Below are 22,027 nucleotides of genomic sequence, written 5' to 3'. Positions count from 1 at the left end.
TGGGGCCATTGCCAGCAAGGTGTATGCCATTGTCTCAGGTCCTAGAGGAGTAACCTGCCTTGACTCACACTGTCCCTGGGACTGGATGCTACATCTACTTCCCCCCTGGCCCACATTAAATCAGTCTTCCTGCCTCACATGAGCCGAGCTCCCAGGAGTCATGCAGCTGCTTGAGACAGGAGAGACCCCTACCTTTTGAAAGATTCCTTGGCCAAATTTCTCTTTCACCATGGCCACTCTGAAACCCCTTTCTCACAGTCTGCTCACCTAGGCCCACCTCCTCCCACAGACTGTTCAGGTCCAGGGGACTCCTCATCCCCTGTCAGGAAGAAGCCGGGGACTTAGGAGCACACAGGGCTGGTCAGGTCCCTGAGAATATGCAGATCCTTGTTGATCCTTAGCTGTTTTTCTCTGTCTCCCTCTTCTGGCAACCTACCCACACTGGGCCCCCATCATAGAAGTCGAGATGTCAGCAGCATTCCATGGAAACCTGGAGACCTCTTCCACATTCACTAAAGTTAGGCAGCCTCCACAGCAGCTCCAAGTGAGAAATGTTTCCACCCTAGGCCTCCTAGCTTGGCTACACTGTGTCCTGCTCATCCATGCTACCCCAACAGTCTCCTCACTGGCTCCCTGACAACTCCTGCCAAGGAGGGGCTCCTCATCATAGGCAAGATGGGCTCTTCACAGCATGGCCCAGCTTTTCTCTTATGTCCCAATTCCAGCCATCTTCTGCTTTGCTGTCTCCATCCCAGCCTGGATCTTTATGAACCTACAGAGGCTTAAACAAGCTGCTGCCCTGCCTCTTCCTTGCCTGTTAGCCCCTCAAGCTGCTAGTCAACCTTTGAAGCCCTCCCTCATTGTCCAGGAAGAGTTCTACCTCTTGTCTGTCTTCAGGTTTGGGTCCACACGCCTCTCTCTGTTTTGGACACTTCATGCCTCGAACATGATTTGATCTAGGGTCTGTCACACTTGTTTCTGTGTTCCCAGTGCTTTCCCACAGACCCGACAACACTAGAGCTCCACAAGTTTGATGAGTGAGTGAATGAGTGTTCCCTGCAGGGTTGGACTATGACAGTTCAGATCCAGCCCTCCTGCTTGTGTGTTACAGCCCGAACCAGCCCCTCCCCTGGGAAAAAGGCCCCCTTGTCAAGTTGCAGTGTAAAGTCAAGCAAATTGAAATAGCTTGGATTCAAATGAGCTATTCAAAGCAGTTGTTTTTTACTCCCTCAAAGCAGGGCATCATTTCCCAGCCTTGACTCTGCTTAGTCAGGTGAAACCTGCAGGAAAAAAATAGCTTCAAGTTTGCATTTTATGAAAATGGTGGATATCTGAGCAAGATTACTTCCTGGGAGCCATGGCTCTCTTTCATGTTACTGCTTTCCAATGAGGGGTGAGAGTGGGTGGAGCCCAGAGGGGAGCAGAGTCCCAAGAGCCTTTGGAATCATCCAGGGTGCTTCAGCAGCTGTCGAGAGGGCACAGTGGGCCCCTAAAGGAAACTAGGGGTTTCCCCTCACCTTTGAAGTTTCTCTGCCGAGGAGGCAAGGTGGCCTTGAGTTTCTGGGGAACATTTCCACCTCAGCCTCCTGGGAGCAGGTAGCTCACTCACTGAGTCAGCTCGGACCAGCTTCTTGTTGCCCTTCATCCTGCAGACACAAAGGGACAACCTCCTGAGACCCTGCAACCCGGGGCTGTGGGCAACATTGCTTTCCTGTACGATTATCCTAGCTGCTGGTGTGCACAGCCCCTGAACTTCAGGGAACCTGAACTGCCCACAGAAGCACTGAGCAGATAAACCAAACTCAGTGAGTGACAGAGTCAAGATCCCATCCATTTCCATCTGGCTCCAAAGTGCATCATTTGCTCATGTATGTCCTAGTGTTAAACCATGTTCAGGCTGTACTTATGGAAGACTTGGAAATGTGGTAGCAAGCTGAGTTGCTCTGTCTCCAAAGGCTGGTTTGTGTCTCAGCCACTCCAAAGACTTTTGTGGAAAAGACTGAGAGTCTATATACAAGAAGGAGATACTAGAAGAGAATGAGGAAAACCATGAAAGCTAGAAGGAATACAGCCTGGTTAAGGAACAGAAAAGCAAGGTTTCACCCTAGCCAGGCTGGAGACTTAGTCTGTGATGGAGGAGACCTCCCTCTGTGCTGGGCCACCAGGTTATCTGTTGTTGGTCTTAGGACCAACAGCAAAGATGGATCTGAGCTTCCCTGGATCAAAGCTTGGACCCCTGGATTCTCCTGTCTGCCCTGAGTTTCCACCCAATCTGTGCCTTCCACCTATGGCTCATAAAGCTCATTTTGCAATCTCTGAGCTTCTTTTCAAATTCATCTTTGGCTCAGCCATTTTCTGGACTGACACCCCAATTTCTCCTGGCTTTTCATGGCAGCCCTCTGAGGTCTTCCCCTGCTCTCCCCCAGACTCACATATGTTTCAGCAGGTGCTCCGTGCACTGTACCAGGACGATGCCATCAAATGGGGAGTGCTCACATACCACGCCACAGGTACCATCTTGGCCCACCACAAACTGCAATGGGGAAGAGGCAGGTGAGCTGACCCTGGCTTCAACATTTCAAACTAGGCTCTGGGCCTGGGTTAGGACCACTTAACCTTGTGGGGCATTTCTCCTCCAAGGATACAAGTGTCACTGATTCCTGAAGAGGATGCTGAGGGTGGCTGTAGGCACCCAAGAGTGTGGAAGTCTGAAGGATGCTCCCACAGGGCTCCAGTCAGTGAAGAGGCAGCCTAAGTTCCCAACTGCAACAGTCCGGGATTCTTAGTGAGCTCATACTGTCCGTTGCATAGGCTATAGGGCTGAGTGGGTGCTCAGTCCTATTTGTCCTTAGTTGCATGCACAGTAGACACCATTCTTCTATTGCTTTGTGTAACCATTTGCCTAATGGACTGACTCACTGCTTCTTTTGGCCACCATTGATTTTATTCCCAGGATCTAGACCAGTGTCCATCCCAGAGCAGCTGCCGGGTAATTGAGTTGCATGAATAAATCAAAAATAACAATATGATTTGGTGGTAAGAGGATTTGTAGGGAGAAATAACAGGTTCCTTGGCAGGAAAGGTGAGGGGAGAATGTTCTGTTAGTCACCAGCTCTCAGTCTGCTGTCATGTCTGGTTATGGAGGAAGCATCCGCCAGACTCTTCAAGCCTCTGGACTTGACTCATTTAAACCAGCCCTGTAGAGCAGCTCACAGGACTGAGATGAAGATGAGAGAGAAAGGGAGGATCCACAGACACTGAAGGTTCTTTGGGCCTTTTACATAGTTCTACAGGCGACAATAACCTGACTTGGGGAAGGAATAGTCCCAAGGCTCAAAAGTATTGAGAGAAAAGAATGAGAAGGGCAAGGATTGACATAAAGTGAGGCTGCTCTGGAGGGTAAGGCTTGACTCTTGGGGTGTACCCCATGTGAAGTGGGGCCACTCTGAGTTCCTCACACTCAGACTTCCCTGGGCAAATGAGGAGCTCTTGTGGTGTTTACTGAAAGCACTTCTCGGGACCACAGCGCACACACTTTGAGCTGCCTCTTCCCATGCCTTCCCCATGCCTTAGCTGGTTATCTGTGCCAGGCACTGGAACCTCAGTGTATTCCAATAATCTAGCCAACAAACAGTCACACACCCACAGAGCATCTTTAGTATGCATCTTTCTCTCTTTCCCTTGACCAGGAATCTCTTTCTTTCCATGCAGAGACTCGCTTTCCACCCTTCAAAATTCAGGTCCATGACTCCTCAGTAGCACCCCTGGCCCTGTTTTCTGTCTTGTCTACAAAATGGGGAACTTGTGACCACTCCATAAGAGCACCTTTCTATCCCTGTCCCTTAAAGGAAGGGAGGAAAATAGGTCTTTGAAAAACTGTACCCAACGCTTACTATGCTCTGTGTCCTGTACATCCATTATATCATTTCATTCCCACCACGGCTCTGTGAATGATTCTAAGCCATTAGCACCACTGTGAAGGCTAAACAGCCAGCACAGTGGTGACAGACTCATCAGAAAGGACAGAATTACCATGAAAACCAATAAAGAAAATAACCCACCAAACGCAGGGATGGAGAGAGGAGAAAATGAGATAATAATGAGAAATGTTTGTGGAGGTAGGCTGACCCAACCCAGAGAGATGGTTAACTTGCTTTTATATATGGCCACTGTGAGAGTGTGGTGATATTGTAAATAAACAAGATTGTATTAGATTTTGGCATGTTGTGGGGTTGCAGGGTGTGGGGTGGGGTTAAAGGTCTGAAATGAATGGCCAACCTAAAGCACAACCCATTTGCTGGGTGTTTTCCTCTAAATCAACGTAAGATGCTATCCTGATGCATGTTCGTGAAAAGCTATGGATTATTTGATTGTACCTTAGGATGTATTTAGGGGGTGCTGGGTTGCTTCTCAGCGTATGTTGAAATAGTGGAGCCAGGTGGTGGACATTCAGAAAAGCTGGCATCACTGGTCAGACCCGAGTCATCCTGTTTAGTTATCTGTTGAGGACCTACTGGGCGAATGTGTGGTGCTCTTCTACCCCAGAGTGTGATGGAGGTGGGAAAAGAGCCCAGGTGTGACCAAGTTCTTCCAACACATTAGCAGGACAGTCAGGGAGTCTCAGTTGGGTTCTACCACATGGCTTCTGGGAAAATCTCTGGCTAGTCTAAAGGTGACAACACTAGTACAGTCAGAGTGACAGAAGACAGCAAGAGCATGGGCCGGTGGCCAACCCCAGAAGAGGCTACGCAGTTGCAGGGCCACAGACAAGACACTTACCTGCAGGGACTTGTCATACCAGCGATTGGCTCCATTCAAGCTGCAGCCTCCACCATGAAGGAGCTGGAGTGCCCTGTGGGTGTCACTTAGCTCTCCAGTACCGGGAACATCCAGGCACACCAGACAGATGCATCGCTCAATCATGTCCAGGGAGTCCCGGTTGGTGGAATCTGTGGGACAAGTGAGCGTGTGACCTCGGCTCTGGGGCGCCTACAGAGTCCCACATGCTGCTTGACAGAAGCATGCAGTCAGATGTATGGTCCTGAGCCTCTGCTCTACCCTAGCAGTCTCTGGAAGACTATTGAAACCTAGCAGTGCCCAGTGAGTGCTTCAGCCAGTGTGAGGCCACTGGTTCTGCCTGCCCCAATGAGGGGGGATGCTTCCGTCCCTCAGTCCTGTCCGGGATCCCACTCCCTTTTCCAATAGCACCCTCATTCTGGCACAGATGTTACCATTATCTGTCTATATTGATAATCAATTCTGATTTCTTTCAACTGGGAGCCCAACCTGACCTACAGCTTATTCTGACATAAAGCCTTTAACACTCCCCAGATGATTGACAAGCCCACTCGGCAGGTGGCACTGATCGTGGGCACCTGCTGCTGCCACTGCCTTGTTTTCCTTCTTCCAAACACAAGACTTTCTGGAGGTGGTCACTTTCTCCATGCTGGTTATGGGTGTACTAACCCATCTTTTGCTTTAAAGTTTGTCAAAATTTTAAGTCCATCATAAGCCAAAACTTCATAGCTTTGATCTAAAATTCCAAGGAGCTGCTTCAAGACCCAGAGAAGAGGACTGAGCATGGCTTGGGGACTCTGTGCTTAGAGCTGGATGCAGTGACAGGGTGGAGACAGGTACCCTTAGCCTCTGGGCAGGTCGAGAGTGCTGTATGCACAGTAGATTTGGGATGTGGCATTAGGCACCATCATGCACCACGTGGCAGGGGTTGCTGCCCGCATCCTACAGCTCTCTGCTCCTTTACTCAGAGGACCCTGCCTTTAGCTTGGCACATGGGCTACTGGTTATGGCTGCAACTTCCAGCCTCCTCTCAGCTACAAGCACACAAAAGTCTAAATTCTTCCAATAAAATCTAGAGGCAAGAAAGCCATGCACCTGTTCTGATTGTGCCCCTTGTCTTTGTGGCTGGAAGATGGCCATGGTGCTTAGCTTTGCATTGTGCATGCTATGGCAGTGGAGGTGGGTGAGCTTTGGGCCCCGAGGCTAGCCAGTTCCTTCAGAGCACAGGGAGGGCACATTGGGTCAGACCCTTCCCTTTACTTCCAGGAAGCCACCTTAGAGAGAAGTAGCAAGTACTCCTTGCCATTCTTCCAACCTTCCTCCACGCTATGCAACTCCTGCGCACCAGGCTATGACACCATTCCCTGTCTGTCATACTAGGTCCTCAAGGTTCTGGCTGTCATGCAGGCCCCCTGCCCAGGGGCTCTGGTCATGTCTGTGGACTCCTTGAAGGTGAGACCTCCATTTCATGTGAGCAAAGAGAAGTATCCATTGTTAGTCACAGATTTCAGGGCACTCTCCTGAGCCTGGACCAGATAGGAGTGAGAGCAGTGGCCAGGTCAGAGATGGGTCTGAGGTAGCTCAGCAGCCTTACAGGAGGGGGCTCAAGGACCCACTAAGGACCAGAATCTATGACCCATTGGGACAGGATGTGGTCCCTTCCACGGTAAGGTTCTCCACACCTTGCCGTTCTTTTCTCCAGCATGCATCCCTAAAGATGGCCGTGGTGCTAAGCCTTAGATGGTGTGTTGTGCCAGCGGTCCCTTTAGACTCCCAGTATAGACGTTGCCTTCAGAGAATGGGAAATATGCTTGACCAGACCCGTGTCAGATCCAGATAGTCAAGGGGAAAGGAGAGGAATATAAGAAGGAGATAACAGCCAGGAAGGAGGGAGGAAGCAGACCCCAGCTTGTGGGTGGAGCTCGTGTGTAAACCTGTTGGCTCCAGCTGAAGTGTAAAGGCTCCAGGATTTAGATGAGGCCAGATGATCACAATGCTATGAGGTGATGGTCCAGCCTTTGCTGAGTACCTGCTGTGTGCCAGGTACCAACTTAGGCATGCATACTGTAATAGGAGACTGGCAATATTATCATGTCCCATTTGCAGATGAGGGGAAAGAAAATAAATAGCCTGACTATAAGCCATTTCCAAGATCTTACTTAAACATGAGGTTTGATAATAATTGCCCAGTAACTGGAGAAGTCTGGGTTTGTTCCAGGCATGTAAGCCCAAGCCCAGGTTGGGAGCAGAGCATCAAGAAGGTCAGACTTGGGAATGAGGTGTCCTCACAAGAGTCACTGAAGTGTCCTGGGCCAAGACAATGTGGTTAAAGTAGAGTCAAGGATGCCTAGGAACATGGGAAGAATAAGACCTTGCTGGCTATTGAGGGGACATGGGCAGCTCAAATGCTATATATCATTTCATTCTTGTTCATTTCTTAGTGAGCACTAAAAGTCTGGCTTTGTATCTTCCTTCACCAGAGTTTCTTAGAAGCAAGCCCAAACCAGTGTGTGTTAGACAGGCTGCAGAACTGCAGACACCCATAGCAAGTTTGTCCAGCAAGAAACTGCAGCAAGCCTGATCCAACCTCTGGGTGGGAGTGAAAACTTGGCATGCTCCTCCTAGCTGCGGAGAACAAGTTTGCAGCAAAAAAAAAAGGGGGGAGGGCTGCTCCTCTCCATGCTAGTAGCTTGACCTCCTTCAGACAGATGAGAAGGATCCCTGAGGAGGGGCCAAGGCCTTGTTATCAAATGCTGGCCATGTCTGGCCCAGAAGCTCAGCACTACTCACCAGGAACCAGGCCCTGGTTCATTAGGCAAGATGAAATGGGAGCAGGACAACAGAGCTGGGAAGCCAGGTGGCCTTGCAAATGAACTCCCTGAATGCAAGTGCTGATCCGTCAAATACTGACAAGTTTATTGTGTAAGGCTGGAAATGAAGTACACACAAACTCATCTACCATGACTGTGGCCCAAGTGTAATAGAAATACTGGGTGGTGGGATGGAAGCTCGTGGCAGGGGCTGTTTGTCTTGTGACCTCCTCGTGGAGTACGTTGGAGCTTGCCTAATGTAGTGAGTCAATCTTCCTCAAGCAGCTGCTACTTACTAGTGGGAGGTGGGAGGTGGGAAGTGGGAGAGTAATACAGAGTTTCTCCTGACCCTCACAACTCCAGTGGTATGGAAATTCCAGAAGCCTGGAGGTTAGAAGCTTCCAGACACACTCAGCTGTGCAAAGATACAACACACCTCATGCCTCTGCCTTGGAAGGGCCAGACTCTCAGATCCCACCCTCTAACATGTGTGCACGCCTGTGCACAAACACATACATATATTCAACCTTCCCCGGGACTCCTGCCTTCTCTGGTTTGTACCAAGACAAGTACACATCACATTTCCTTCCTGGGGTGAGGTCCTGGAATTCTCCTTACAGACACAGAGCTTCTAATCTTTTGTCATGTCCATCATAACAACTTTCCTTCCTAGGACAAGGGATTACATTGGGAGGTAAATTTTCCACCAAACAGTTGATATTTCCCCCTAATCTATGGACTTGGGGAGGTAAACTTTATCATCCCAGGTCCCAGTAGCTGAGATGTCAATGAAAGTATGTCTTTATCAATGAAACCTGTCTCTTGTGAATCAGAACCAATTTCAATTGAGTTATAAAATCTACTTTAAATTTTCCAAAAGGGAGAGTCTTGTCTTCCAGGAAAAATGGACTAGGTTTCTCTCCATTCCTCCCACTGGTTGTCCTGGCTAAATATTATATTTAAAACAAATATAAGAAGACTCTGGAAGATTTAAAGAAGAAAGCGTGTCAGACAGGGACCTCATAACCTAAAAGAAGCAGCATGGTTGCAGGTCCATAGAGTGTGGTAGATTGAACTGTACTCCATGCAAATTGTATATTAAAGATCTAAGCTCCACTATGACTGAATTTTGAGAAAGAACTATTAAAGTAGTAACTGGGATTAAATGAAGTCATATTAGGGGCTGTAATCCACCCATAGGACTGGCCCATATAAGGCGAGGCACCAGTGATATGGGCATGGTCTTTTAAAGACACAGTGAGAAGAAGGTGGTGGTCTGCAAACCAAGGAGTGAGTCTGCAAGAGAAGCCATCCTTGCTGGTATGTCGATCTTGGACTCCAGTTTCTGTAAGTCAGAATGACATTTCTGAGTCACCCAGTCTGTGCTATTTTTCTCATGGCATCTTAAGTGAACTAGCATAGAGTCCCCCCACTCTCCCTTCCTTTATATCTAAGCTAGTCCATGTCTGGATGTAAAGAAATCAAAAACATGAAAATATAAATGGGGACACATACACATACAAAGACAACACCCCTACACAGACCTGCTCTCTCTATCCACAGCAAAATAGAAAACTCTTGGATAAGCCAGGTGTAGTGGTGCTTGCTTTTAATCCCAGCACTTGGGAGGCAGATCAGGTGGATATCTTTGAGTTTAAAGCTAGCCTGGTCTATATAGTGAGTTCCAGGACAGCTAGGGCTACATAATAAAGAGGCATTGTCCAAAAAAAAAAAAAAGGAAAGAAAAGAAAAGAAAAGAAGAATGAAAGACAGAAAGAAAGGAAAAAGAGAGGCCAAACCAAACAACAACAACAAAAATCCCAAAACAAAATAAAAAACAATTCCTCCAAAAGAAAGAAAGCTCTTAGATAATAGCCTTTCTACTTCAGCCAAGTATCACCAGGAAAACTGTGCAAGTCCCCAACTTGATGCATACCCATAACCAAGCTGATCCACCCCCTGTTGCCAGCTCAAGGCCAATGGAGAACCTAGTCTGCCATCACTGATCTGTGTTGAGGCACCTCCACCTTTGTGGATTTCAGAGACGCCACACTCTTATGGAAGCTGGAAGTTCCAGCTCCGCTAAATGGTGACCGTTCTACTCCACCATCTTTCACAGGGCACCCACAGAAAGCATGATGAGACCTTGAATTCTCATTTAGCAGTAATAATAAGGACTAACTCTCCCATCAGAGCATCAATAGAACAAAGAACTTTGATTTGTGCCTTCACCTGGGTGTGATGAGGGGACATCTCCACTATCACTGGCTGCAGTAGTAGGAGAATGAGACAATTGAATCATTGGGTTTACATAACACCAAGGGCCTCGTAACACGAGTCACCCAACTTCTAGTAGAAACCACTCACCACTCACCACTCATCAAGAACTGGGGGAATTTTGGCTTTAACAAAGTGAAAGATGTGTTCAAGTTATGTGACATATGTTTTTAAATCCAATATCCACGAAAGGTATCAACCAGCAATTTTGAACATGTTTGAAAAGACAGGTTTTTTAAAAAGGCAGAATATATCAGCAGATATATAGAAACTCTCAGGAAAAAAGATGTGAAGAACCAAAGAGACAATTTAGAAATAAAAAAGATAATACCAGTTAATATAAAAATATAAAATCAGTAGATGGATTTGAGAGCATAATATGGGGAGCAGAGAAGAAATAAGCAAGCTTGAAGATGAAGTAACAGCAGAATGAAGAGAGACTAGAAAAGAGTGAAGAGCACCTATGGAACCTGCAACATAGAAAAGGTAACTTTCATGTCATCAAATTCCCAGAGGGAGAAAAAGAGGGCAGAACAGAAAGTACCCAGAGAAACAATGGCTAAAACTCCCAGAATTAGTAAAAAATCCTCAGTCTAAAGACTGAAGAGACTAGCAACCCAAACAGGGTTAAGTTAAAAAAAAATCTATATAACATACATCATGCTGAGTGTATGAGAACCAATAGCAGAAGAAAGTATTGACAGAAATGGCATGATCTATGGAAGAAAAGCAGTTAGAGTGAGGGCAGACTTCTTATTAGACCCCATGGGGGCTGGAAGGAAGTAGAAGTGAATGATGTGTCAATATACAGAATTCTACATCCAAACAAGAAACCCTTTAAAAGGGAAGGGAAATCAAAGAATTCTTAAAAGTGAGGAACAGGTGTACCTCATTCGTAGGATGCATGCCTTTGATCCTGGGGATAAGGAGAGAATATATCTCTAGCCTGTTTACCATAAAAGAATGACTAAAGAGGGTTCAAACATAGGGGGAGTGTGGGGGACGTGATTAAGGGAATACTGGCACATCACCAAGGAATAAAAGACCCTGGGAAGAGTAAAAGCCTGAGTGAAAAGCTCATTTTTATTTGTGTTTTTATGTTTTAGTATGAAACTAACTATATCAATGCTTGGCATGGTTCTAAATATGTGCAAAGACGAGTGTGTCATAAGTGAAGGGAAAGTGGTCAGCTTCCTGCATGTCACTAGAGCTGGTTTATTCAACACAACAGACTGATAAGTTGTATATGCTCAAAGGAATGTTTACATGAACATCTTGAAAAGGTTATACAAACAGAAAATGTTAAAACACTAGAATTTTTTTTAAAAGACTATGCAATCTATAGGAAGGCAAGAAAGAGAATTAGATTCTGGGAAAAAATAATTTTAAAACAGAAAACAAAAATTTAAAATGGCAGAGTTAAGCCAAACATGACAATAATTATTTTATGTATAAATAATCTAAATACACCAATTAGAAATAGTGGTAGGGTTGGGTGGTGGTGAAATACACATCTTTAATGCCAGCACTTGGGAGCCATCAGAACTCTGAGTTCAAGGTCAGCCTGGTCTACAGAATGAGTTCTAGGACAGCCAGAGATATGCAGAGAAACCCTGTCTCAAAAAAGAGAGAAAGAGAGAGGGGGATGGAGAAAGAAAGAAAGAAAGAGAGAGAGAAAGAAAGAAAGACAGAGAAAGAGTGGGAAGAAATAGTGGTAGGTGGTGGTAGAATCTATTAGAATGTTACCCAGCAACATGCTGCCTACAAAGAAATCACATCAAATATAATATAAATTTGCTGTAAGCAAAAGAAGGAAAATACTATTTCTTGCAAGCATTAATCAAAAGAAATCATGAATCTGAATTAGTATGATATACACTTCAAAACAAAACAGGACTAGAGACCTAGGAGCAAATTACATAAAAAATAAAGGGTAAATCTGCAAGATGACAGGGCAATGCATGTTATAGGTTACAAACACGCTGCAAGTATGTGAAGCAAAACTAACAGAACTGGAAGGAAAAACATACAGATGCATTGCTGAGGTGAGACATCAGCACTTCTCTGTCTGCAATGGACAGAACAACTAGGTATAAATTCAGTCAGGACACAGATCTCAACGCCACCACCCAACAGGATGTGTTTGACATTCATTCACAGAATATTTCATCCAAGAATAACAGAATGGACATTCCTTTCAAGCACCCGCTGCACATATGCCAAGACAGATAATATCTAGGGCCAATAGAACAGCCTTCAAAAATGAAAAAGAATGAAATAATACTGTGTATTTGTTCTCTGACTATGATGGAAATGAAATAGGAATATATAACAGAAAATGATACACACTGACATGCTAAACAATAAATTGAACATAGTCAATAGTTAAAAAGAAAGTCACAAGAGAATTATGGAGAATATACCACAATGAATGAGAATAAAAATGCACAATTTTAAAATTAGATTCAGCTAAAGCAATTAAAGGGAAATTTAATGTGCCAAATATGTGTGTGTGTGTGTGTGTGTGAGAGAGAGAGAGAGAGAGAGAGAGAGAGAGGGAGAGAGGGAGAGAGAGAGGCTGACCTAGAGACTGAGAGAAAGAATGAATTATCAATATCAGTGCCCCTTAGATATAAATACACAATTAAAATATTATAAACATCTAAACACATAAATCTGACAAGTTATACAAAATGGACCAATTCAGCCAGGCAGTGGTGACACGTGCATTTAATCCCAGCAAGAGAACAAGACACTCCAGACCCGTGTTCCTCATGTACAAACAACAAAAAACACCAAACTATATATTATAGGATAGAAGTAAGCAACAGACTCCTATAAGAAAAAAAATACATTTTCAGAAAAAAAAATGATGCAAGAAAAAAAATTTGGCCAAGTCCAACATTCATTCATGATGAAATTTCTTCAAAAACTAAGAATAGGACCAGTAAGATAGCTTAGCAGGCAAAGGTGCTGAGTTTGATCCCTGAAACATGGTGGAAGGAGAGAACTGACTTCTGCAAGTTGTCCTCTGACTTTTACATGTGTGCCATGTCACCTGTATGCACACACACACACACACACACACACACACACACACACACACACACTAAATAAATAAATAATTTTGAACTCAGAAAATAAAAGGGAGCATCAGCATAATAAATAAAATATACAAAAGCTCTATAGCTCACAGATTTGTAGGCTAAAAAATTGAATCTTTTTAAAAAATTTTAATAGAGTAGAAGTATGCATTTTAATAGAATATGGATGGCCATGGCCTGGGAACATGTATTCAGGCTGCCCCAAATAACATGCTCCATTGTAGAAACTGTTGATGAAGTTTTATAGTTACAGAATGAAAGTCCTGAAGCAGGGTTTTCAAACACACAGGAGAGCGCATTGTGTAGGCAGAATACAACAGGACTGTGTGACTCACATGTTCTGATGACATTCTTAGCTTTGGGCTTGGGGAAAGGTTGCTGCACCACAACTATTGAACATAGTGACAGCAGCCTGGCCAATGTAATAAGGAAAGAAAAAGCTTACAGAGGAGAAAGGAAATTGCCGCCATTTTCCCATAACACAGCTAGTTAGCCTTAGTAACTCTTAGGATGTCCTTTGTCATCTATTAGGAACTCTCAGAGGGCTGGCAAGAGAGCTCAATGAGTAAAGGTGCTTGGGGCCAGGCCTGACAACCTGAGTTTGATCTCTAGAACCTATATAGTGGAAGGAGAGACCTAATTCCAGCACATAGTTTTCTCTGAACTCTACAGAAACAAGTATGTGTTCACACATGCACACACACATACACACACACACACACACACACACACACACACACACACACACACCACATAGATATAAAAAAAAAACTCTCAGAATTAGTAAAGGGACTCATCAATATTACAAAATATACAATCAACACACTAAAGGTGAGTATAGTTTTGTATCCCATTGACAAACATTTATAAAAATAAAAAATAAACCCTGATTATAGTAATTAAATATTATAGTAATTAAATACTTTGATGTAAATTTAACAAAAATGTTTGCTGAAAATACAAAACACAAATGAAAGAAAGAAAGGTCAAAATAAGAGGAGGGCTATACTATGTGCATGCTTTGGAAGACCCAACATCCTGACGCTCTCAGTGTTTCCCGAATGGATACATGGGTTTAGCAGAATTTCCATCAAGCTCCAAGCAGATTTGGGTTGTTTTTGTTTTTGCAGATAGAGATGAGATTATTCTAAAGTCTGTATGAAAAGGCAATGGAAGTAAAATAGCTCAAACAATTTGAAAAAGAATAGTTAGAGGAATCAGTATATTGAAATTCAGGACCATTGTATAGCTACATAAACAAGACCATATCATATTGGCAGAAGGATAAACACACATGTAAGTAGAATAATATAGAGAGAACTCCCTAAAACAGACTCATCAAATATGCCCCGCTGATACAGAGAAAGGCGCAAAGACCATTCAATAAAGGAAGATGAGCCATTTCTTCAACAAAGGTTCTCAAAGCAATAGAGCCCCCATAGGAAAAAGGAAAGAAAATTTTGACATGAATATTACACCCTATACAGAAACTAACTCAATGTGGACTCCTGACTTGATTGCATAGGCTGCAATGCTACAAAACTTACAGGGAAAAAAATACAGGAGAAAAGGCTTGGCATCTAAGCCTAAGCAGAAAATTTGTAGTCTTGCCACCAAAAACACAACTGTAATTGATAAATTAAACCATAATGAAATAAAAATATTGCTCATTGGAATGTTCCATTAAGGTAAACTATAGACTAGTGTGAAATATTTGGAAGCCATGTATCCAACAACTTGCATCTAGAATATATAAGCAACTCTCAAAACTCATGGTGAAAAAAATCCAGTTAGCAAATAGACAAGGATGTGTAATGATGTCTTCAAAGAGGATACACACATAGGAAATTTACACAGCAAAGATACTCAATGTCATTAGACATGCATGAAGGCATAAGTGCCCATACACATAAAATAAAAGCTTAGCAGGCAACTATAATATGTCCTACTGGTTTCATGCCTGAACATTTCTCCAGAAAGGGTAACACATTCCTGTAAAAATCCATATGCTAAACTGGGTGATAGTGGTGCACACCTTTAATCCCAGCACTCAGTGGACAGAGGCAGGTAGATCTCTGAGTTCAAGACCAGCCCGGTCTATAAAACAAGTGTCAGGACAGCTGGGACTATACAGAGAAACACTATCATAAAATGAAACCACCATTATTAAAAAATAAATCACTGGAGAATTATGCTGAGTTAAAAAAATTTCTGACTAGCACACATGCTATAGGATTTAATTTATATAATATTCTCAAAGCAACAACATTATAAAAATGGAGAGATCTTTGTTTGCCAGGGGCTATAGAGGAGTTGAGGTGGGAGAAGGCAAATGTGTCTCAAACATGTCTCAAAGGGAATCCCTGAGGTGACAAAGATGCCCCACAATTGACTGTAAGCCCCTTGGGGTGTGGCATTGTACTATAGTTTTGGCAAGATGTCAGCTTTGGGGTAAACAGAGACATGTGGCCTCTCTCCATGTTATTTCTCACAACATTGGGAACACCTATATTTATGTCAAAATAAATTTAACTTTATTGAAAAAAAAAAGAACTCTTGGCAGGGCGTTGATGGTGCATGCCTTTAATGCCAGCATTCAGGAGGCAGAGGCAGGTGGATCTCTGTGATTTCAAGGCCAGCTTGGTCTATAGAGTGAGTTCCAGGACAGTTTCCAAAGCAATACAGAGAAACACTGTCTTGAAAAACCAAAAGGGAGGAGTAGGAGTAGGAGTAGAAGGAGTCTTTCCCACTCCCCTTCCTAGCCTCCATCACAGTCTGCAAGTCTCCTGCCCAGCCTATTACAGACGGCTTGCAGATAACACCCTATCTCCATTTCTTGAAAACTCTGCCTAACCTTGGTGTGTGCTCAGCTTTCTTATTCTTGTGGACCCTCTCAGCCCTCCTTTTCAGCCCATTCTCATTCCTTTGTGTCAGTCCCTGATACCTGGAAATACTTCCTACCTGGGACCCCCAGTAGGACACAGTGGACACAGTGAAGACATGGGCTCAGATCAATGTCTGACTCAGCCATCACCAGAGAAGCTTCCTCTTGTACCAAATGGGAACTACAGAGACCCACAGCTGGACAATGTGCAGAGAGTGAGAGACTCTAGAATACCCAGTCCTAAGTCAATGTCTCCATCAAATCCCTCCCCTTAGACTCGGGGAACTATGAGGAAAACAAAGCAGAAAGACTGTAAGCACCAGAGGGGATGGATGACACCAAGGAAACAGTGTCTTCCAGACACAACAGGACTATACACATATGAATACACAGGGACTGTGGCAGCATGCACAGGGTATGCACAGGTTCAAGACAGTTGGGGTCCCAGCACCAAGAAGGAAGTGGGCATGAGCCCATCCACCCCTAATCAAGAAGCTGTCTCCAGAGGCTGGAGAGATGGCTCATAAGTTAAGAGCTCTGACTGCTCATCCAAAGGACTTGGGTTCAATTCCCAGCAACCACATGGTGGCTCTCAACTGTCTGTAATGAGATCTGGTGCCCTTTTCTGGCCTGCTGAGACACATGAAGGCAAAACACTATATACATAATAAATAAATAAATCTTTAGAAAAAAGGCACTATTTCCAGTTGAAAACCATTTGCAAAGGAAAATTAGTTTTCCCCAATGGAATCTCACTGGGTATATAAACCACACTTAAGGGTAGGCCCCAAGCCCAGTAGATGGCTCACACAAAATGAACTCAATGGATTTTTTTGTTGTTGTTGTTCATATTGCTTTGTTTGGGCATTTTTTTTATCTTACTGATCTCTTGCTTATGTATTACAGCTTCTGATGTTGTATTTTTATGGGTTCTGGGTTTTTGTGAGTTTTGTGTATGTGTATCTGTATGTATGTGTGTGTATCTGTGTGTGTGAGTGTATATCTGTATGTGTGTGTTTCTTATGTTTTCTCTTTGTTGTTGCCGTTGCTTTTATTCTAGTTTGTTTTTTTTAATTTGTCTGTTTTCTAAAGAGAGAGAGAGAGAGAGAGAGAGAGAGAGAGAGAGAGAGAGAAGGAGTGCACAGAGATGAGTGGGGAGGTGGGGGGGAGGTCTGGGAGGAGATGGGGGAAATGAAATTGTGACCAGAATATATTGTATGAAAATTTATTTTCTTTTTTGGAGTTTGTTTTGTTTGTTTGCTTATGACAAGGTCTCTCTGTGTAGTCCTAGTGGTATGTAGACCAGGCTGGCCTTTAACTCACAGAAATATGTCTGCCTCTGCTTCCTGAGTGCTAGGACTAAAAGTGTGTGCTACCATGCCCCAGCCACCAAAATTCATAAAAAAAAAAAACTCACTGGGATTGGAATGTAAAAAAAAATTAATTAATAAAAAAACTAAACCTCAAGAATTAAGCCGAGCTCTTACTCCTGGTTCTAGCCCCCACCCTTCCAAGAAGAGAGAACACAAGGAGTTCTATTGCTCTAGAACTGGGGACAAGGTGGCAGTGGGTAACAGGAGCAGATAAGCAAAAAACCACTGCCTACATGCTTTAGACTTCAAATGCCTAAAATGAGAGGCAAAGGCTGGGGAAGTACAGGTCAGAGACAGTTTTAAAAAGAAAGTGTGTGTGTGTGTGTGTGTGTGTGTGTGTGTGTGTGTGTGTGTGTGTGTGTGTGTGTGTGTGTAACATGATATGTAGAAGGCATAGAACACAAAATGCCCCAAGGTAAAAGGCTTATAAGTTAGGATGGCATGTAAGGAAGAAAGCCACACAGCCTACAGGTCTGCAGACCTTTGTCTCTGACTACATGGGCAGTGCCCATGTGTGGGCCTTGGGCAAAGTGACCCAGAGATTTTCCCTAAATCTAATAAGAGTTCTCATTTAGGGAACACCCTTGGTGCAGCAGGTACCTGCCATGTGCCCCGCTGTACCCATGAAGCAGGCTGCAGTCTCCACTATGGAGTAGGAATCCCAGACTGCAGCTGACAAGGATGGGTCAACACCAGACTTTTTGCTCTGGATCTCTCACTGGCCCCGTGGATGTGCTCATCACAAAGGCCTCTGTGCTTCTACTGCAGGGGGAGAGCACAGCCCTAGACCCTCCATCCCAGGAGAAAGAAAATCGTATTCCAAATCTGAAAGCTCAGGAGGTATTTCTGGGCCAATTAAATCAGAGAGGCTGTTCTTGCTAATGTGTAATTGGTTTTAAAGCCAACAGACTCACTGAGCTCTGGATGACAATATTTAAGCATCATTTTGCCCCCTTCCTGAGTGGTTCTTGTAAACCATGACCATGGCCCTATGCAGCTGCAGCCACCTTCTGTCATCTCCCTCCTTGGAAGCAGTGCCTTGGCTCTAATTGGCTGCTGGGGATAAATATTTACGTGGCTGTGTAAACGAGAGCATCCGCCTATGAGGTCTGTTCCCAGGATTGCCACACCGTGCCCAGGAAAGCTGGAGGGCTCCGGGGGGCCTCTCCAAGCTAGCCATACTTCTCCTACAAATTGACAAGCGCTGTAGTCTTCCAGACTCAGGGCTGAATGTCTAATTAAATTTCCAGACGATGATAATGGTGTTAGCTCCTCCCGGGTTCAGGAGGCCACCGTTTCGCAGTTTGATGGGGAGGAAGGTCCTCTAAGGATGAGCAGACCCTTCTGAGGTCCCAAGTTCATCTTCAGACTCTTCCCTCTCCCCCTGTATCATGCACCTCAGGCTGGGTAGCAGGGTACCAGGTGCCCCCAGCCACTACCTCTAAGGCTAGGGCACTGCACAAGCATGCACACAATATCATCACTTCAAAATGAAAGGCAAAATAAAAACTCTGGCAAAGGAGAGAAACGCCCAGATCGAGGCCAAGAAAAAAATGAGGAGCTTGGTGTGTGATGTCTGAGTAAGTGGGTTCCAATCATAGCTTCACTCAAAGGTGATGGTGTGCTTTTTAAATGGAACCCTAGTCCACTCCAATCCCACTGCAAAAATTCCTGGGGCTTGGGAATTGGGAATCTCGTATTTTTTTTCAGCAGTGTTTTGGAGGATTCTCATGTCATCAACTAACCTCACTGTGGGGCTTGCTGGGCCTTAGGTTCTACTGCCTCCTAAGCTTTGGCAGGCCAGGTATGTGGCTCTACATTCCTTCAGGATGCTGTCTGAAGTGTTTCTCTGGGTGTAACCTGTACTCCCTGGCGCCAAGGCCCTTGAGGACTGCTAGTATTGATCCAGAGACTCTGGGACTACCAATGGTACTGCCCAGGTTGTGGTGTCTGGGTGAACTTGGAAGAAGAAACAACGCGGGCATAGGGAAGGGTGGGATTTTGCAACAAGAAGTCTGCTCCCCTGAGTGGGCTATGCCTCTTGGTGGTCTCTGGACCCTCATGAGCCCCACTCAATGTCAGGTCAGGGCAATGGGTTCACTGACCTGGGAGCTCACAGAGGGGACAGTTCTAGTTGAGGGCTGTGTAGAGGATCAAGGAATGGTCTGGAAGTAGAAAGGTTTACAATGTAAAGGGCTGAAGTGTCCAAGCCCCTGCCCCACTAGCTCTCAGATGGCTGGAGGGGCACTCATTTTGACTAGAAGACACATTTCCTATGAGCAGTGTCCATGGTCAGCCCCCTCTACCAGGGAGAGAAGTGGGGTGCCCGTCAGTCTGCCGGACAGCACCTTTCTGGCCCGGTGCCAACACATGAGAGGGAGGGGGAACCCTCCGGTTTCAGCGGAGAGGTGGATCTATGACATCTGGAACCTGCTCAGTAACAACACTGAATTTCTTTGGCCAGTAACAGCCAGCTGGCAGACTGCAACTTCCTCTCATTCCCCATCTTCATGCATCCCCTAAGAGCACTCAGTCATAGTCTCCTGTCCTTTGCTACTTCCTGAACAATTCATACTGCTTCTTGTGATGGGCTACTTCCCAGCATAGCTAACCCGTGTGTGAATGTGCCATCCGTATGCTTCAACTGAGCCCGATGCGCCCAAAGATTCCCACCCCTGGACTCTGTGATAGGACACTACATCCATATATCCAGGGCCAAGTTGGGTAGGTGCTTCTCAGCAATCCCTGTCCCTCATCCCCTTACATTTGGATCTAGAGCCTGTAATTATTTTTACCCCCCCCCCATTGTCTCCTTGTAACACTGTAACAATCTCTTCCCAGCCTCTTATCATGCATTTCTGGGCTCTTGTATCACCTCCCTTCCCCTTACTCTCATCCTCATTCCCTGCAACTTGAGCATCCCTGTGGATGAAGCAGCCCATATTCTCTCCTCTCTATTCCTGGGCCCACTCATCTCTGGCAGTGTAACCACAGCACCCATTGGGGAACCTATCTCTATTAGAAGCACCTTGTCTAGAAGGAGCTAATTAAGTTAAGTGAGGTCTCATTAGCATGGATACTAATCCAACCTTTATAAGAGGAGGAAGGTTAGGACACAGACCCACACAGAAGAATGACCATGTAGAGGCACAGGTTGAAGTGGTCACTCGCAAGGCACAAAGAGAAGCCTCTGGAGAAAAGAGCCCTGTAGATCTCCTGATGGTGGACTTCCAGCCTCCTGAACTGTGAGGCAATCCAACCACAGCCTGTGGCACTTTGCCATGGCAGCCTGAGCACACCACTATAGCAATTTACTCAATTCAGATTCCAGTGTCATAGCCACTTCTTGCCTTACCTGTCTCCTAGTTACATTCAACAACTCTGCTAAATCCAGGGCCCACCTTTCCTGAATCTCCGAAGATGAACTCTCTCTCTCTCTCTCTCTCTCTCTCTCTCTCTCTCTCTCTCTCTCTCTCTCTCTCCTGTGTGTGTGTGTGTGTGTGTGTGTGTGTGTGTGTGTGTGTGTGTGTTCAGGGACTCCTGTAATAATGTTAAGGAGCTTTCACAAAGATTGTTGGTTCACAAAACCCTTCTATGTGGGCCCAAAATAGTCCCAAAAGTGTCCATATCCAGAGGAAGCTTCTTTCCCATGTCCCAAGAGGCTATTTACATATTTCTCCATCTTTAGAATCCCACCCTCCCTTCTAACTAACACTATGATTCTGCCCATCCCTGACCAGAAGCCAGCCCTGGGAGCCTCCTCAAAACTCCACCATGGCAGCTGTAGGCCCATGGGGATAGGTCTCCCACCTAACAAAGGTCTCTTATCTCCTGCTTCAATCTGCTTTCACCTTTACAAACATTCCATACCCCCTTCATAGGCAATTTCCTTCCCTCCTTTCCTTCCTTCCTCCATGGCACTTGCCTGCCCACAGCTATGCATTTGTCTTTCCTACTAGTATCACTTCCCTGGCCCCTTTCCTCTTCCAGAAATGTCCTGTTGTTCTTTCTGCTTTTTAAAAATTCCCATGTTTCTGAACAGTCACCCACAATTGCTGGGTCTAGTCATTGACCACTTCATCAACAGTTCCCTGCTGCTGCTGTTACCCACATATGCGCTGGTAATTCGTACCCTCTCACCATAGCCTTAGCAAGCTCATGGACAACGTCAAGTGTGGAAAGCTCAGCAGTTCCTTCTTAAACTCTCCACAGCCTTCCATGTGGCTAATGCTCTCTCCTCCTCCCCTTTCCCATCTTTGACTCAGCTCCTAGTTTTCCCGTACTTGCCGGGCTGTTTCTCACTCCCTTTGCCTTTCTCTCTTGACCCCTGAGACCCTGTTCTATTTCTAGATGATCTCATCCAGGCCCATAGCTTTAAATATTACTTAGGTTCTGATGCCTCTTTCTTTCTTTCTCTTTCTCTCTCTCTCTCTCAAGCCCCAGACACATAGATCTAACATGACACCTCCACTTAGATGACTCAGGGTACCTCAAATCAAGTGTGCTTGGACAAGATCTCTCCATTTTCAACCCCTTCCCCATCTCAGTAAATAATCCCAATGTCCACTCAGTGGCTCAAATAAGAGACTCAGGGCTCTCCCTCCCTCCCTTTCCTCCTGATGACGCTTCTGCTTTGAGACCTGTCTAGACTCACCGGAATCTTTTCATCCTCACCCTCACCCTCACCCGTCGCCCACGCTGCTATCAGTCATTCACTTGGAAACAAATACTTTCTGAAATGGATTCCCAGTTCCCTTCCGTGGTGGTCCAGGGTGCCCTTCT

General features: G+C 45.2%; 1 protein-coding gene across 1 annotated transcript in view; it reads right to left on the bottom strand.

Moving 5' to 3' along the window:
* Window positions 1-22,027, bottom strand: part of Chat (choline O-acetyltransferase) — a 50,953-nt gene that overhangs the window by 12,517 nt on the left and 16,409 nt on the right. The window contains exons 7-9 of the mRNA XM_027389340.2: window positions 4,780-4,949; window positions 2,433-2,533; window positions 1,518-1,646 (exon numbers count right to left, since the gene is read on the bottom strand). Of these exons, the coding sequence (XP_027245141.1) occupies window positions 1,518-1,646; window positions 2,433-2,533; window positions 4,780-4,949 (400 nt within the window). The remainder of the gene's footprint in view (window positions 1-1,517; window positions 1,647-2,432; window positions 2,534-4,779; window positions 4,950-22,027) is intronic.

This window comes from Cricetulus griseus (assembly GCF_003668045.3).
Source record: "Cricetulus griseus strain 17A/GY chromosome 1 unlocalized genomic scaffold, alternate assembly CriGri-PICRH-1.0 chr1_1, whole genome shotgun sequence".
Taxonomy (NCBI): domain Eukaryota; kingdom Metazoa; phylum Chordata; class Mammalia; order Rodentia; family Cricetidae; genus Cricetulus; species Cricetulus griseus.
Note: the sequence above shows the minus strand (reverse complement) of the source record. Positions and strands in the feature narration are given on the sequence as shown.